The following is a 13,593-nucleotide window of genomic DNA, read 5'->3' as shown; positions in this document are numbered from 1 at the left end:
TCATATGATAAAATGTTTCTTTAAGACCCTTGATGATTTCATCCCAATTTTCAGCATCCTAAACAGTCACTCTGCAAGTGAGCATCTCTAGAGGGATTATACACAAATTGAATACATCTAGGGGAAGAGAGAGTGGGGAAACACTTTATTATTAAATAAAATGAGGTCCACAGCTCAATGTGGAACAAACCACCTGTAGTTCAGAGTGCCATCATGGTTATGTGTTGGGTTGCTAACTGCGAGATCATGGTCTGAAACCACCAACTGCTCCTCGGGAGAATGATCAGACTCTGTAGTCCCCAAAAGAGTTGCCATTTGGTAAGGCCTGTCTGAAAGATCTTCAGCAAAGCCGTCACCATCACCATGTTCTCTCAGACAGGAATTGTCGGGGCCTTGGCATGGGATCTGCAGCCATAATGGAATCCAGTTTGAAATATGGCAACTCTGAAAGATATTACCAGACAACTAAAGCCCATCGAAAGCATCCAGAAAATAAACAAGTTTATGAAAATGGCTAACTCCTGGGAGTTTACGTTTGCAATAACAAAGTCCTTGGTAATGCTGGTGATCCAAAGACCAAGCAGGGGTAGCAAGTCAAAATTAGCACTACCTTGTAGAAATACAATTTGAGTCCAATATACAATTGCAATTTTGTAGGTGCTGTTGTGAAGATGACCAAGCTGTAAATATAAGCAGGTGATTAAAATAGATTTAATTTAAATCTGCATGTTGAATAATTATTGTCTTACATAAAGTAGGAATATGAATAATTTACATTTACACAGAAGTACTCAGTAATATGTCATTAGAAAATATATATCTAATTAAGAGATAATATTGTATGAAATATTCAGTATGTCATTAGAAATATACATATATTGAAATAAGGGCTGGTATTGTATGAAACAAAAATAGACATATCTGAAAAAGAAATTGTTACATTACAATAGCTGGTGAATTCACTATTGTCTTTTGCAGACAAAATCTCTAAGCAGAAAGCCAATTAAAATAAAACTGATTGATTAATATTAATTAATTCATATATCAGTATCTATAATAAACAGAAAATTAGAATAAAATCCATGAGAAAAAAATATGAAAGATCTGAGTAGCAATAATTCAAGAAGAGATAAAGAGAAAAAGACAAAGAAACCAACATGTGTGTGGGCCTTTAAGACAACCAACTTGAATAGAAATAAAGTGTAGTTATTGGCGGTTATCAGGGAGGGGGGAAATGGGTGAGTTATTGCAATAGAGCACTGCATTTTGTATTACAGTGATAGAGAAAGTGCATGGATTAAAGGGTTAACAGTTGTTTAATGCAAATGCTATCAGTAAATGATTTGACAAAAAAGGTGTGATAGATTTACAAGTACAAAAATACACAAAAGAACGGTAACACCCGCCTCCTCTTACAGCAAATCACTGTCATGGTAATCTACACGTAGAAAGCATTCAATGAGCATATATTCTGCTGTGTATATGCAATAAAAATAATATAAATTGAATTATTTTAAAAATAAAAAACTTTCAATTCCTAAAGAAAGCATAAAAGAAGACTCAAATTACATAAAGCAGAAATAAAAACTGGGAGTGGGGGAAGGTGAAGAGAAAGAGAAATGGCTGGAATGTTGTAACCACAAAAGAAGTCCCTCTGCAAATTACAGGGAGGTCCCAAACAGAAGTGAATATATGCTTCCTAAATTTAATGCTGAACATGAAAGTGAAGTGCACCAACTTTATTTTTTCCTCCTTTTTCTTGTTGAAATGGGACATCAGCAGCATAGGCTGAAACTCTGTGATACCTACCATCATCAAAGGCATCTATCTCCCTGTACCTGAGACAGATCCCGCCTAAATGCTATCCAAAACAATCACCTCAAAATCCTCACTTTGCTGGGCCCAGGATCTTTGCCTGGAGGACGACCTGTGGGCATCCTGACAGTTCAAGAATCAATTTTTGCCTTTTTCTTAAATTCTCAGTTTCCTAGCCACAGCTTTCCTTTTGCCCACCTCCTTGCCAAAGAAAGGAAGTTCCACCCAAATCACTTACTTATGTTTTCTGCGCCTCAGCTTTTGCTCCTACTGTATTTTACTGTAAATAAATCTATCTCCCTTTTGGCTCCTACTTCCTAACTTTGTAAGGCCCTAACCCTAGGACCTACCCCAGCAGAAATCCTTACCCAGATCCAAAATTTTTCACAAGCACACCTCTCCAAATCCACAAGCACACCTGTAGTTCCTCAGCTTCTATTTTTACTTCCACATTTATTTAATTGTAAATCAATCTATACTCCTTTTTGGTTCCCATTTCATCCTTCTTAAGGACTACACACCCCTGTGGCTGCTGTAAACACAGGCAAACTCAGACATCAGGGGGCACAGACCCACTCGCATGCATAACCCTTTAGGAACAGAATCCTTAACCACATCCCAAATGTTTGGGAGGTTATCTCACACAATTCAGAAGTCTATTTTTTTCTTAACCATATTCAACCCAAGTTGCCCCCTACTTTTATCCTCCAATCCCCATGCCCCATTTGTACTCTTTGTTCTCTGGTCATCATTTTAGAACCTTAAACTTTCCATTTTCTGTCTCCTCTTACTTCAAGTTAACTTCTTCTAAATATGTTTACATTTATAGTAATAAATACTTATTATGAAATTAAAAATTATTATATGTATTTACTAGGAAAACCTCTAGAATACCATGGGTTACTCTGAAAATGAGATGCTGGCACTACCAAAAATAGAGTTCAAAAGAATGATTTTTATATTATTTTTAGCCATTTCAAATGATATGGGGATGAACCAAGAAAAAGAACAGTCAAATTTGAAAAACCAAAAAGCTCACAACCTAATGAAATCAAGAAGATAAACAATAAGACAGTATGAGAAAGACCTGGAAAATAGAATAGAAAAGAGGAAAACTGAATCAGTGAACACACAGACAAAATAATCCATTAAAAAAGAAAAAAACTCTACAGAACACCTGAGAAAGATGGAACACTATCAAGAGAAACTATGTTTCATCGGTAATCCCCAAAAAAATAAAAACAAACAAACAAACAAAAATCTCCCAAAATTTTTATGAGAGTTCTTGGATGAATTTCCGCATTATCACAAAAAGAGGAGAAGGTACTTATCAAGGAAACTTAAAGAACCCCAAATCAGATAGACCCCAGAAGAAAAACACCAAGATAAATTTTATTCAAATTCTTTTAAGTTCAAGGAAAAGGCGAGAACCTGATGGAAGCTAGGGAAAAAGAGCAGTCACCTACAAAGAAAAACACATAAAGATAAGCTAAAAGACTTCTCAGCAGACTCTGCAGGTAAGAAAACAATAGAATATTATATATCAAACTTGGAAGGAAAAACCAAACCAAACCAAAACTGTCAACAAAGATCCTATATCCAGGAAAATAATCACTTAAATAAAAAGGAGCAATAAAGATATTTCTAAACAAGGAAAAACTTAAGGAATTTATAAAGAGAGGAACAACATTAAAAAAATAGTAAGCAGATCACTCTGGACAAGGATCAACAGCAGCAAACGAATCTGAAAGCATCAAATCAAACAACACCATCCAGTAACCATTAAAATTAAAACAGTACCCAATAACATGAGATTAAAGGGGGGACAAACACATCAATCATCCCCTAGGCCTATACAAACACACACAGGAATACAGCAAAATCACAGGAACAGACGTGAATTTACCAATAATAATACTGAATATAAATGGACTCAATGTACCAGTAAAAAGTCAGATAAAAACAGACTCAATTAGAAAACAAGTCCCATCCACATGCTTCCTACAAAAACACATCATGAACCCAAAGGCAAACATAACAAATTAAAGGCAAGTGTAGCAATATAACTCTCCAGTAAATTGGCTTCAAGGTAAATATCATAATTAAAGGAAATAATGGACTCAACGTAATGAGTAAAGGCACAACACACCAGGTTATATGGATGAATATAACCATAATTAACATATATGCCCCCAAAGAAAAAACCTCAGACTATACCACAGAGTTGAAGAAAAAAATCAACAAATTGACAATAATATTAGAACATTTCAATTCATCATTCTCAAAGAAAGATATCATCAAGAAAGAAACTCAATTTAAAAATAAAATAAAGCAGAAGAGTTGAACAACACAATTAACCAGTTCAACATTCTGAATAGAGAGAACTTCCCTAGTGCATATCGTACGTTATCTAAAATAGACCACTTGCTAGGCCACACAGGTAGCCGTAACTAATTCAAAAACATCGAGATCCAACAACCAGTATTCTCAGATCATAATACTATAAGATTGGAAATCCACAATTAAAATACCATAATACATTTATTAGTTTATTCTAGTCCTCTCCCAACTTCCTCTCTGGTGTCCTTTTCCATGTGAATTCACAAACCTTAGAATATGCATTCCTCCACAGAAAAATATACCTCAGAAAGTAATACAGTGAAAACAGCATTCAAAACAACACAGAGAATTAGTAACAAAGACACTAAACACACACACAACCACAAACACAGAGAGCAAAATGACAGCAATAAATCTGAACATATCAATTGTGACATTGAATGCCAATGGATTAAGTGCATCAATAAAGAGACAGAGTAGAAGAGTGTATTGGAAAACAAGACCCATAAAATGCTGCGTAAAATAACATACGTAAACTGAAAGGGAAATAGATTAAAATTCCATAGGTGGAGCAAATTGAAAGAAGATCCATCACTTAATACCCCATGTACAAAAAACAAACTCAACATAGATTGAAGACCTAAATGTATGTCCCAAGTTATAAAGATCATCAATGAGAAAAGAGGGACAAAATTAGGGCTTTGTTACAGAGTACTAAGTAGAAATAAGGAAAAACACACAACTGAAAATAAAAGTAAAAATATATCACTGGGACTTACTAAAATAAAGCATTAATACCCACCAAAATACTTCATCAAAGGGAGTAAAAAGAGAGCTCACAGGAGAAAAATGCAGCAATGACACAACGGACAAGAAACTAATCTCTAAAATACAGTTAATACTACAATCCCTAAATAAGAGAAAAATCAATTCAAAATGGAAAAAAATACATGAACAAATGAGTTATCAAAAATTATATTCAAATGATTAAAAACACATGAAAATGCTCACAATCACTAGGCATCTGGGAGACAGAAATCAAAACAATGAGTTATCACATTAAATTGATAATGACAGGCTAGTTTAAAAAATAAGAACACAAAAAAGAAAACGAATAAAATGTGAAAATTAAGATGTACAGCACACTGAGAGATGTATACACTCACATGCTCATGTCAGCACTTTTCACCATAGGAAAAATTGGCAACAGTTTTATGGAATACTATGTGTACTTCAAAACATGGACAAACCTGGAGAACATTATGCTTTGATAAGTTAGTCACTCATAAAGGACAGTTATTGTATGAGACCACTGCTGTAAGTTTAAACACTAAAACAAAGACAGGCATCTGTTCTGAGGGCATGTAAGACACAAGCCAAAAAATGCAGTGGTGTGTGTGTCTAATGCCTATGATCCAATGATCATTCCCTTATTTGTATAAAATGCATTTCTTAAGTAGAGGCCTAATCTCAGCTTGGGTCAGTTTTTTTATTCAGAGGGAGTAGAGCGGAGAGGTCTGCCAACCCCCATTGATACTCCATATTAATAGACACTCATAAAATAGGTGGTCAGTAAATGTGAATGGAAATTCATTGATCAGAAGGAAAAGGAAAATGCCTGTCTCTGAGAAGGTGATTTGAACTGCTGGAGTCTAAACTAGAAGGGCCAGTCTCTGTCTTTAGGAAAAATATTTAACGTTACCTCCTAAACCTGAGTGACCAAACCTTGCAATTTTAACTTTCTATTCAGCTCTAGGTGACTCAGGTTGTGTGTTATAGGGCTCTTGGGCTATACATTTCATCTTTTTGAGGTGTACAGCATTCTTCATAGGCCAGATTAGAAGATTGGATTTGGGAACCCTACTGAGTGATCTGAACATTACCTTATACACACCTGCTTCCAATTAAAGGAACTGAAATACGCATTTGGATTTAAGGATGAAAGACAAATATGAGAAAAAGAGGTTGAGTGTTATCCCATAGTTGTGGATTTGGAAGTCAATGGACTTTCATTCAACTCTCTTAACCCTGAAAATATAGTTTAGCCTGAGTGAAAGTTGCTATGTTCTTTTGCCTTGTATCTACTTCTCACTCTTCTCTTAAAGTGTTCAGTTTTTAATAGCTACAACTAAACATTCTATGATATTAATGTAAAAACATTGCTACACATGAATATAGTTTACATATTTTAGTTTAATAGTTTATTTTAAATGCTAGGTTACTGGCTAAAATAATGATAATAGAATTACCAAACAGCTCCTGGAATTCCCCCATGACCAGCAGGGAGACAGTCATAAAAGTCAGCGGACAGGCCTGGAATCATGTGTCTTTCTCTTTTTTTCAATCTTTTGCTTTCTAATTGTTTGGACTATATCATTGTTGGTTTAGCTACTTACATAAGGCAGGCATGAGAAACAAGCTCAGGAAGAAAGCAACAGGGCTGACTGTCTTAGAGGGTCTTGTGGGGAGAAGGTGGCTGAGAGAGAGTGGGTGCAGTGAGCAAGCAATACCAGACAGGGGAACAACTAGTGAATTTAAACCAGCAAGGAGGATGTTGAGATCCTGTGGGTGTTGAAAGCAATAGCAGTCTAGCTGAGAGAAAGTATTAAGAAGCAGAAGGAGGGGGAATGTGATGCTGGGACCTGAAGAAGGCAAAATGAAACAGAAGAAGAATCTAGGAAGTCAAGCTATGTATAGAGGTATAAGCATAGGTACGTACATATTTAAATACATTAATCCATAAAAATTAATCCACATATTTATATGGCAATACACTGAGCTCATACCTCCTTCAATACAAGAACATGTTGTTCTAACTAATTGGTATTTTGTGATATTCACCCCTCCACCTCACCCTGGAACAAGAGCAGAGGACAAAACAAGCTCATAAGCAATTATGGTAAAGAAAGCAGATGGTGCCTGGCTATTAAAAGATAAAACATCTGGGATCTTAAAGCCTTGAAGTTGAACAAGTAGCCATCCAGCAGTGAAGCAACATGCCCACATGGATGAAGCACACCAGCTGGTGCAACATGCCCACATGGATGAAGCACACCAGTTGTGGCGTAGGGGCACAGAAGATCCACAACAAACAAAGTACATATTGTTGAGACAAAGGAGGAGGGGTCAGAGCAGAGACCCAAAGTCCATCAGTAGACAATTTAACACCCCCCCACTCAAAAGGGTCACAGTGGATGAGTCAACCAGGGTGCAATAAAGCACCAATGAAACATACAATATTCCTCTGGTTCCTTGAGGCTTCCTCACCCCCCACTGTCATGACCCCAGATAGTGGACTAGACCAGACCATGTACACAGTTATTGATAAGAAATAAAAGCTCACGACACATGGAATCCAGGAACATGAATAGGAATACTGATAACAGAAGGGTAGGGGGAAGTTGTGGAGAGAAGGGGAATAAGGGAGAACTGAACACAATGATCAACACATAACCACACACCTCCAGGGGGAAGAACAACAGAAACCACAGGGGGAGGAAGACAGTGGTGTGCAATATAAAAATAATAATAATTTATAATCTAGCAAGGGGCCACGAGGGAGGGAAGGGAAGGAAAAAAAAGAGGAGCTAATACCAAGGGCTCAATAGAAAGTGAATGTCTAAAAAAAAGATAATATTACAAATATGCCTGATATAATTGATGTGTGGATTGTACTAATTTTAAGAGTTGCCAATAAAATAATCTTTTCATAATAATAAAAACAAATTACCAAATGCTTAGTGATTATTTATTATTAAGAAAATTTATATATATATAAAGTTGTATGATTGGATTTTAAGATCAAGATCTTAAACTCTAATCTAAGCACAATTTACTTCTTATGATGTGGTCATGCTCAATACATGCCTTCATGAACTTTCATTGAAATTATGAATACCATTATGGATTAACCTTGAAGATAAACCAGGTCAGGGGCTGAATAGGAAGCACACTTCTCAATTGTTCATATGTGAATTATAACAAGTCCAAGAAAGCCAAAACACAACCTGTGCATAGCCCACCTAAATTTCAAAACATCTCAGGGACAGATTTCACACTGAAATCTAGGGACAGAAAACTTGCTGAGCAGTGCGATGACATCAAGAAACAACATTCATAATGAAAGCAAAATGTCCTTTAAAAGACAGAAAGAAAGAAATGATCAATGTGTGCCTAAAGACACCACAAAACTTGCTGTTAATCTTGCAGTGGCTGAGATACATGGAGAAATTATTAAATCAAATAGCTAAATGGTGGGTTTCAAAAGTTAGCTTGAGAAAACAGAAAAATATAACTCGAAAAGCAGTTAGAAAACCCACAATGGAAGAACATACCATAATTTTAAATGAAAGATTTTAAGAAAAAAGTACAAGACTCAAGTTGGAATCTTTAAAGATTCTACAGGAAACATTGTATGATGCAGGAAGCATCAAAACATGGTAGGAAGAATACACAGTGTACTTGTACCAAGAAAAACTAGCAGACATTCCACCTTTTCAAGAAGTAGCATATGAGCAAGAACCCTAGTCCAAGCTGCACTGAAAGTGTTAGCCAAAAACAAGGCTCCAGGAATTGATGGAATACCTCTTGAAATGCTTAAACAAACTGATAAAGCATTGGACGCACTCTTCTGTGCTAGAAAATTTGGAAGACAGCTACCTGAAGAGATCCTTATTTATACACATTTCAAAGAATGTGACTCAAATGTTTAAATTGTAGCACGTTTTTTATATCGCATGTAAGTAAAATTTTGTTAAAGTTCATCCATCCAATAATGGTTGTTGTTGCAGTACATTGACAGGGACCTGCCAGAAGCTCTGACTGAATCCTCAAGGGAATGTGAAACAAAGGATATCACTGCTGGTATCAGAGGATCCTGAAAAAACGCAGAGAACACCACACATCATTAGGTGCCCTTAAGTGGTTCTGATACCTAGTGACCCTCTGCACAAGTGAAGAAAACACTGCAGTCTTGAGCCCTCCTCACAAGTTTCTATGATTGAGCCCATTGTTGCAGCCACTCTTTGAGGATCTTTCTCTTTTTCAGTGCCCCAGGGACTGGATGTCTTCTACATGGAGTAAGTCTATCCTAACAGTCCAAAGTACATAAGAAGTAGTTTTGCTATCTTTGTCTCTGTGAGCAACTGGTTATACTTCAACAATATTATTCTCCAGTATTACAATTCAACAATATCATCTATATCAATTCCTCAGTACTCCTCAACAATGTCTAACTTTCATTTGCACAGGGAGGCAATGGAGTATACCATGGCTTGGATCAGGCACACCTTAGTTTCCAATGTAACATCATTGCTTTTCAATACTCTAAAGAGGTTTTGTGCAGTATTTACCTAACACAACTCACCATTAGATCTCTTGACTACTGTTTCCATGAACATTCATTGTGATCCAAGCAAGACAAACTGCCCCATTTACCATGTCATCTATTGGTCTGATTGTGAGAAATTTCTTGTATTAATAGGCCAAGACATTTGACTGTGTGGACCATAAAAAACTATAGATAACCCTGGGAAAACCCAAACACTACTTCATACTCACAAGAAAATTGTACCTAAGAAGCAGTTGTATTCATTGGGAATGTTGCCTGGCTTATAATCAGGAAAGGGGTGCAACAGGGTTTATTCAATCTGCGTGCTAAACAAATAATCAGAGAACATGGATTTATATGAAGAAAAAATGGGTTTCAGGATTAGTGGAAGGCTTCTTAACAATCTCTGATTTGCTGATGACCCAAACTAGCTTGCTGAAAATGAGGAGAACCTGATGCAATTGCTGATGAAGGTCAAGGTTCGTAGCCTACATTATGAAATACAATAATATACACAAAACCAAAATTCTCACAAATGGACCACTAAGTAGATGAGAAAAGACTTAAGTATCCAGGATTTTGCCTTCCTTGGATCCACAACCAATGCTCATGGAAGCAGCAATCAAGAAATCAAATGATGTGTGGCACTGGATAAATCTGCTATGCTATGATAACTTAAGGTACACTTGACCTACACCATGGTATTTTTTCAATTATCTCATATGCCTTTGCAAGTTGGTCATTGCTTAAGGAAGCCTGAAGAAGAATAGATGTATATTAACTATAGTGCTGGCGAAGATTATTCAAAGTACCTTGGACCGCCTAAAAATACAAACAAGTCTGTCTTGAGCGACGTACAGGTAAAATGTTCCTTACAGGTGGGGATGAGATTTCTTCTCACCTTGTGGTTTGGATATGTTGTCAAAAGAGACCAGTCTCTGGAGAAGGACATCATGCTTAGAAAAGCAGCAGGAGAGGAAAAAGAGACCAAAAAAATTCGACAGGATAGATTGACACAGAAGCATATTGATATATATGCTGAAATATAACAATTGTCAGGATGGCATAGGCCAGGTTCGTTTTTTCTATTTGCTTGTGCATAGGGCTGCTATGAGTCAGAACTGAATCCATGGCGATCTGCTTTCTTTCCTTCTTTCCCATTTCTTCCTCCCCTCTTCCCTCCCTCATTCTTTCATTCCTTTTCTTTTGATATACTCTGAGACATTTTAAAAACAAAGAAAGCATAGAAGCAATTATGAGGATGACACAGGATTGTGCAGTATTTCTTTCTGTCATGCATAATGTTACGATGGGTCTGAACTGACTTGAGGACACCTAATAAAAACAACAAAAACATTGCAAAGTTATTTAAATAGTTGTAAACATATTATTACCAGTTGTTCCTTTGATCCTAGATGATACCTCCCAATACACCAAAGACCTTTCACAACTGATTAAATGAAATTACACCGGATAAATCTGTTACTTTGATGTGGCTAAAATTCATATGCTTAATACATGACTATATACACTTAAGAGGATTAGACACACATTCCATTCTCTTGAAAAACAGTTCTTTTGATATTTTGCCCACTCTGCCTAAATATTCTTACCTTCTAGGCTGACTCACATTTATCTTTAGGACATTCAAAACGGAATTCCCTAGGCCAGTGTCCACATTTTTTTCTTGTACTTTTTTTTTAATTCTACATCATCTTATTCAGACTATTAAGGGTCCAATAACTTCTGTTTCTGTTAGCTCACTGTACCATGTGTAATGCCCATCTGGAAACAATATCTAAAAGACATATCTAGCCCAAACTATCTTAGAACTTTGCCGGTTTATTCTTTGAACAAAGTTCAATGTTTAAATCTGGATAAGTAAATTCTATAACATCCATTAAAGAGCCTCTCCTCTTGGTATTGATGCTTTTATGTAATCTCCTTTCCATTAGTGTGGCATATACCTAGTAGTATGTCTCCAGGAAATTTACAAGAATGTTGGTTATCAATACCAAAATTCTATTACAAAATACTAGAATTTTTGTACTCTACCTAGTTAAAGCAACCTGGAACTCTTGTCACATATCCTCTTCCTCAATATACACATTCAATGTATAATGTCCAATTTGATCATCCTTTACACAAATCTAAATCATCCTAAAGTAATAATGTGATGACTCCAGAAAATCCATTTTCTAGGCATCTAATGGTTCTCTCAGTAGCCAACATATGTATGCAAAACCAAAGTGGCTTCAAGACATGAATATTTAAAATCATTTTAATAACAGCCTTATTTTCATAATGTAATCAGTGTTGTAAATTAAATTGTGCCTACTGAAAAGACATGTGGAAGTATAAACCTGTAGCTATAAACATGACCCTGTTTTGAAATGTTCTTAGGTGTCCTGGTCAATTTCCACCCAAGCATTCCTATTCATGTATAGCACGATAAAACACTGCCTGTCCTGCACCATGCTCACAATTGTTATGTTTGAGACTATTGCAGCTCCTGTATCATTCCAATTTGTGAGGGTCTTCATATTCTCCAAAGCCCCTATTCTTTACAAATGATGATTCTTTCTCCAGAAACAAGGCTCTCTTGATGATATATCCAAACTATGTAAGACCAAGTGTGGCTTTGCCCCTTAGGAGTTCTATGGCCATACTACTTCCAAGACAGGTGTTTTGTCATTTTGGAAATCCATGGTATTCAAATAGCGTAATGTAAATGGGATATCAAGAAAGTCTTAAATCTAAATACTTTTGAGTCACATCTAGTGAAAAAAGAGACAGAGGCACATAAAGCGAATGTAAAATCAGAGACCACACAAAGCATCAAAACAATACAGATTCTACTTTAGGCTTCAGAATTTGGACTCCCAGAACAGTAAGACATTAAGCTTTTGTGAAAGCCACTCACTTCTGGTATCTTTTATTAGCAGTATTAGCAAACTAAGCATCATGAAAATCAGATCTCCATTTCTAACTTCATCATTCAGTATATTCCCATTCTTTATCCACTTTGGTTACTGTAGACATTCAGGTTCTCAACTACACTATAGTCCATTCTTTGGTGAAATGGTCATCTTCTATTACCTTACCTTATATAAGTTTTCCATCACTCACTGACCAGGATAAATTCCCCTTTTATAAGGCCTCTCGATTCTTCTTCATAAAACTTACCACAGAACCAATGTAAAATTATGTAAGTATGTTGCTATGCTCCATCAAGTTGTTTCTATCTCATAACATAAGTACAACACAAAACAAACAAACAAACAAACTGCCTGGTCCTGTGTCGTCCTCACATCGTCATGTTTGAAAACACTACTGTGGCCATTTTGTTACCTCGCCGAGGGTGATCCTCTCTGTCTATGTAAATATGTAATGTGTATGACATAGATCTTGTATGTACAGAAGTAATCAATTTATTTAAAATACTAAATCAATAGTTTAACTTGTTAATAGGCATGCATTTAGAAGATAGCATAGCTATAGTAGAAAGCCACATAGTTTTAGAACATTTACATTTATCTAACTCACTAAGTAAAAGTTAAAATAAGCTGAAGAGGGAAAGAGGCACAAGCACTGAAATGAAGTTATATTTAAGCATCAAAGATTAACCTTATACAGAAATAATTGAAACTGAGTTGTCAGTCAAGACACACACCTCGTTTAAGTTTGAACAGCATTGACTTCTCAGCATCAATGGAAGCACTTTTGTCAAGTAAGAGCCGTTTTGCTAAATCTTTTTTGTAGAAAGCTTCAAACACATCTTTCCCTGCAATATTTAAAGAAATAAACCTTTAATGCTGAATTTTAAAATTTATAAATATTGATAGTCTATAACATCAAAACAATTTAAGAGGGTAAACAATAAAGTACTGCAGCAAAAGCATACCAATATTTTTGTAAATCAAAGATATAAAAAGGGAAGCTATTACTTCTCAATATACTTTTTTATCTAGGCCTATACACTTAAAACAATGTTTTTCTCTATACACTTTTGAACACAGATATACAATCTAAGCTTTCCTTGAAGAATTATGTACTCTTCAATTCTACCACTGGTAATTTTGTCACCCTCATGGGAATGAAACTGTGTA

At 35.8% G+C, this 13,593-nt stretch overlaps 1 protein-coding gene across 1 annotated transcript in view; it reads right to left on the bottom strand.

Annotated features, from left to right (window-relative positions):
• The window catches only part of LOC142435539 (cullin-4B-like), a 194,953-nt gene that overhangs the window by 63,471 nt on the left and 117,889 nt on the right, over positions 1–13,593 (bottom strand). The window contains exon 13 of the mRNA XM_075539764.1: positions 13,158–13,268. Coding sequence (XP_075395879.1) covers positions 13,158–13,268 — 111 coding nt within the window. The remainder of the gene's footprint in view (positions 1–13,157; positions 13,269–13,593) is intronic.

This window comes from Tenrec ecaudatus, chromosome Y, assembly GCF_050624435.1.
Source record: "Tenrec ecaudatus isolate mTenEca1 chromosome Y, mTenEca1.hap1, whole genome shotgun sequence".
Classification (NCBI taxonomy): domain Eukaryota; kingdom Metazoa; phylum Chordata; class Mammalia; order Afrosoricida; family Tenrecidae; genus Tenrec; species Tenrec ecaudatus.
The sequence above is the reverse complement of the archived record's forward strand: the minus strand, read 5'-3'. Positions and strand labels throughout refer to the sequence as shown.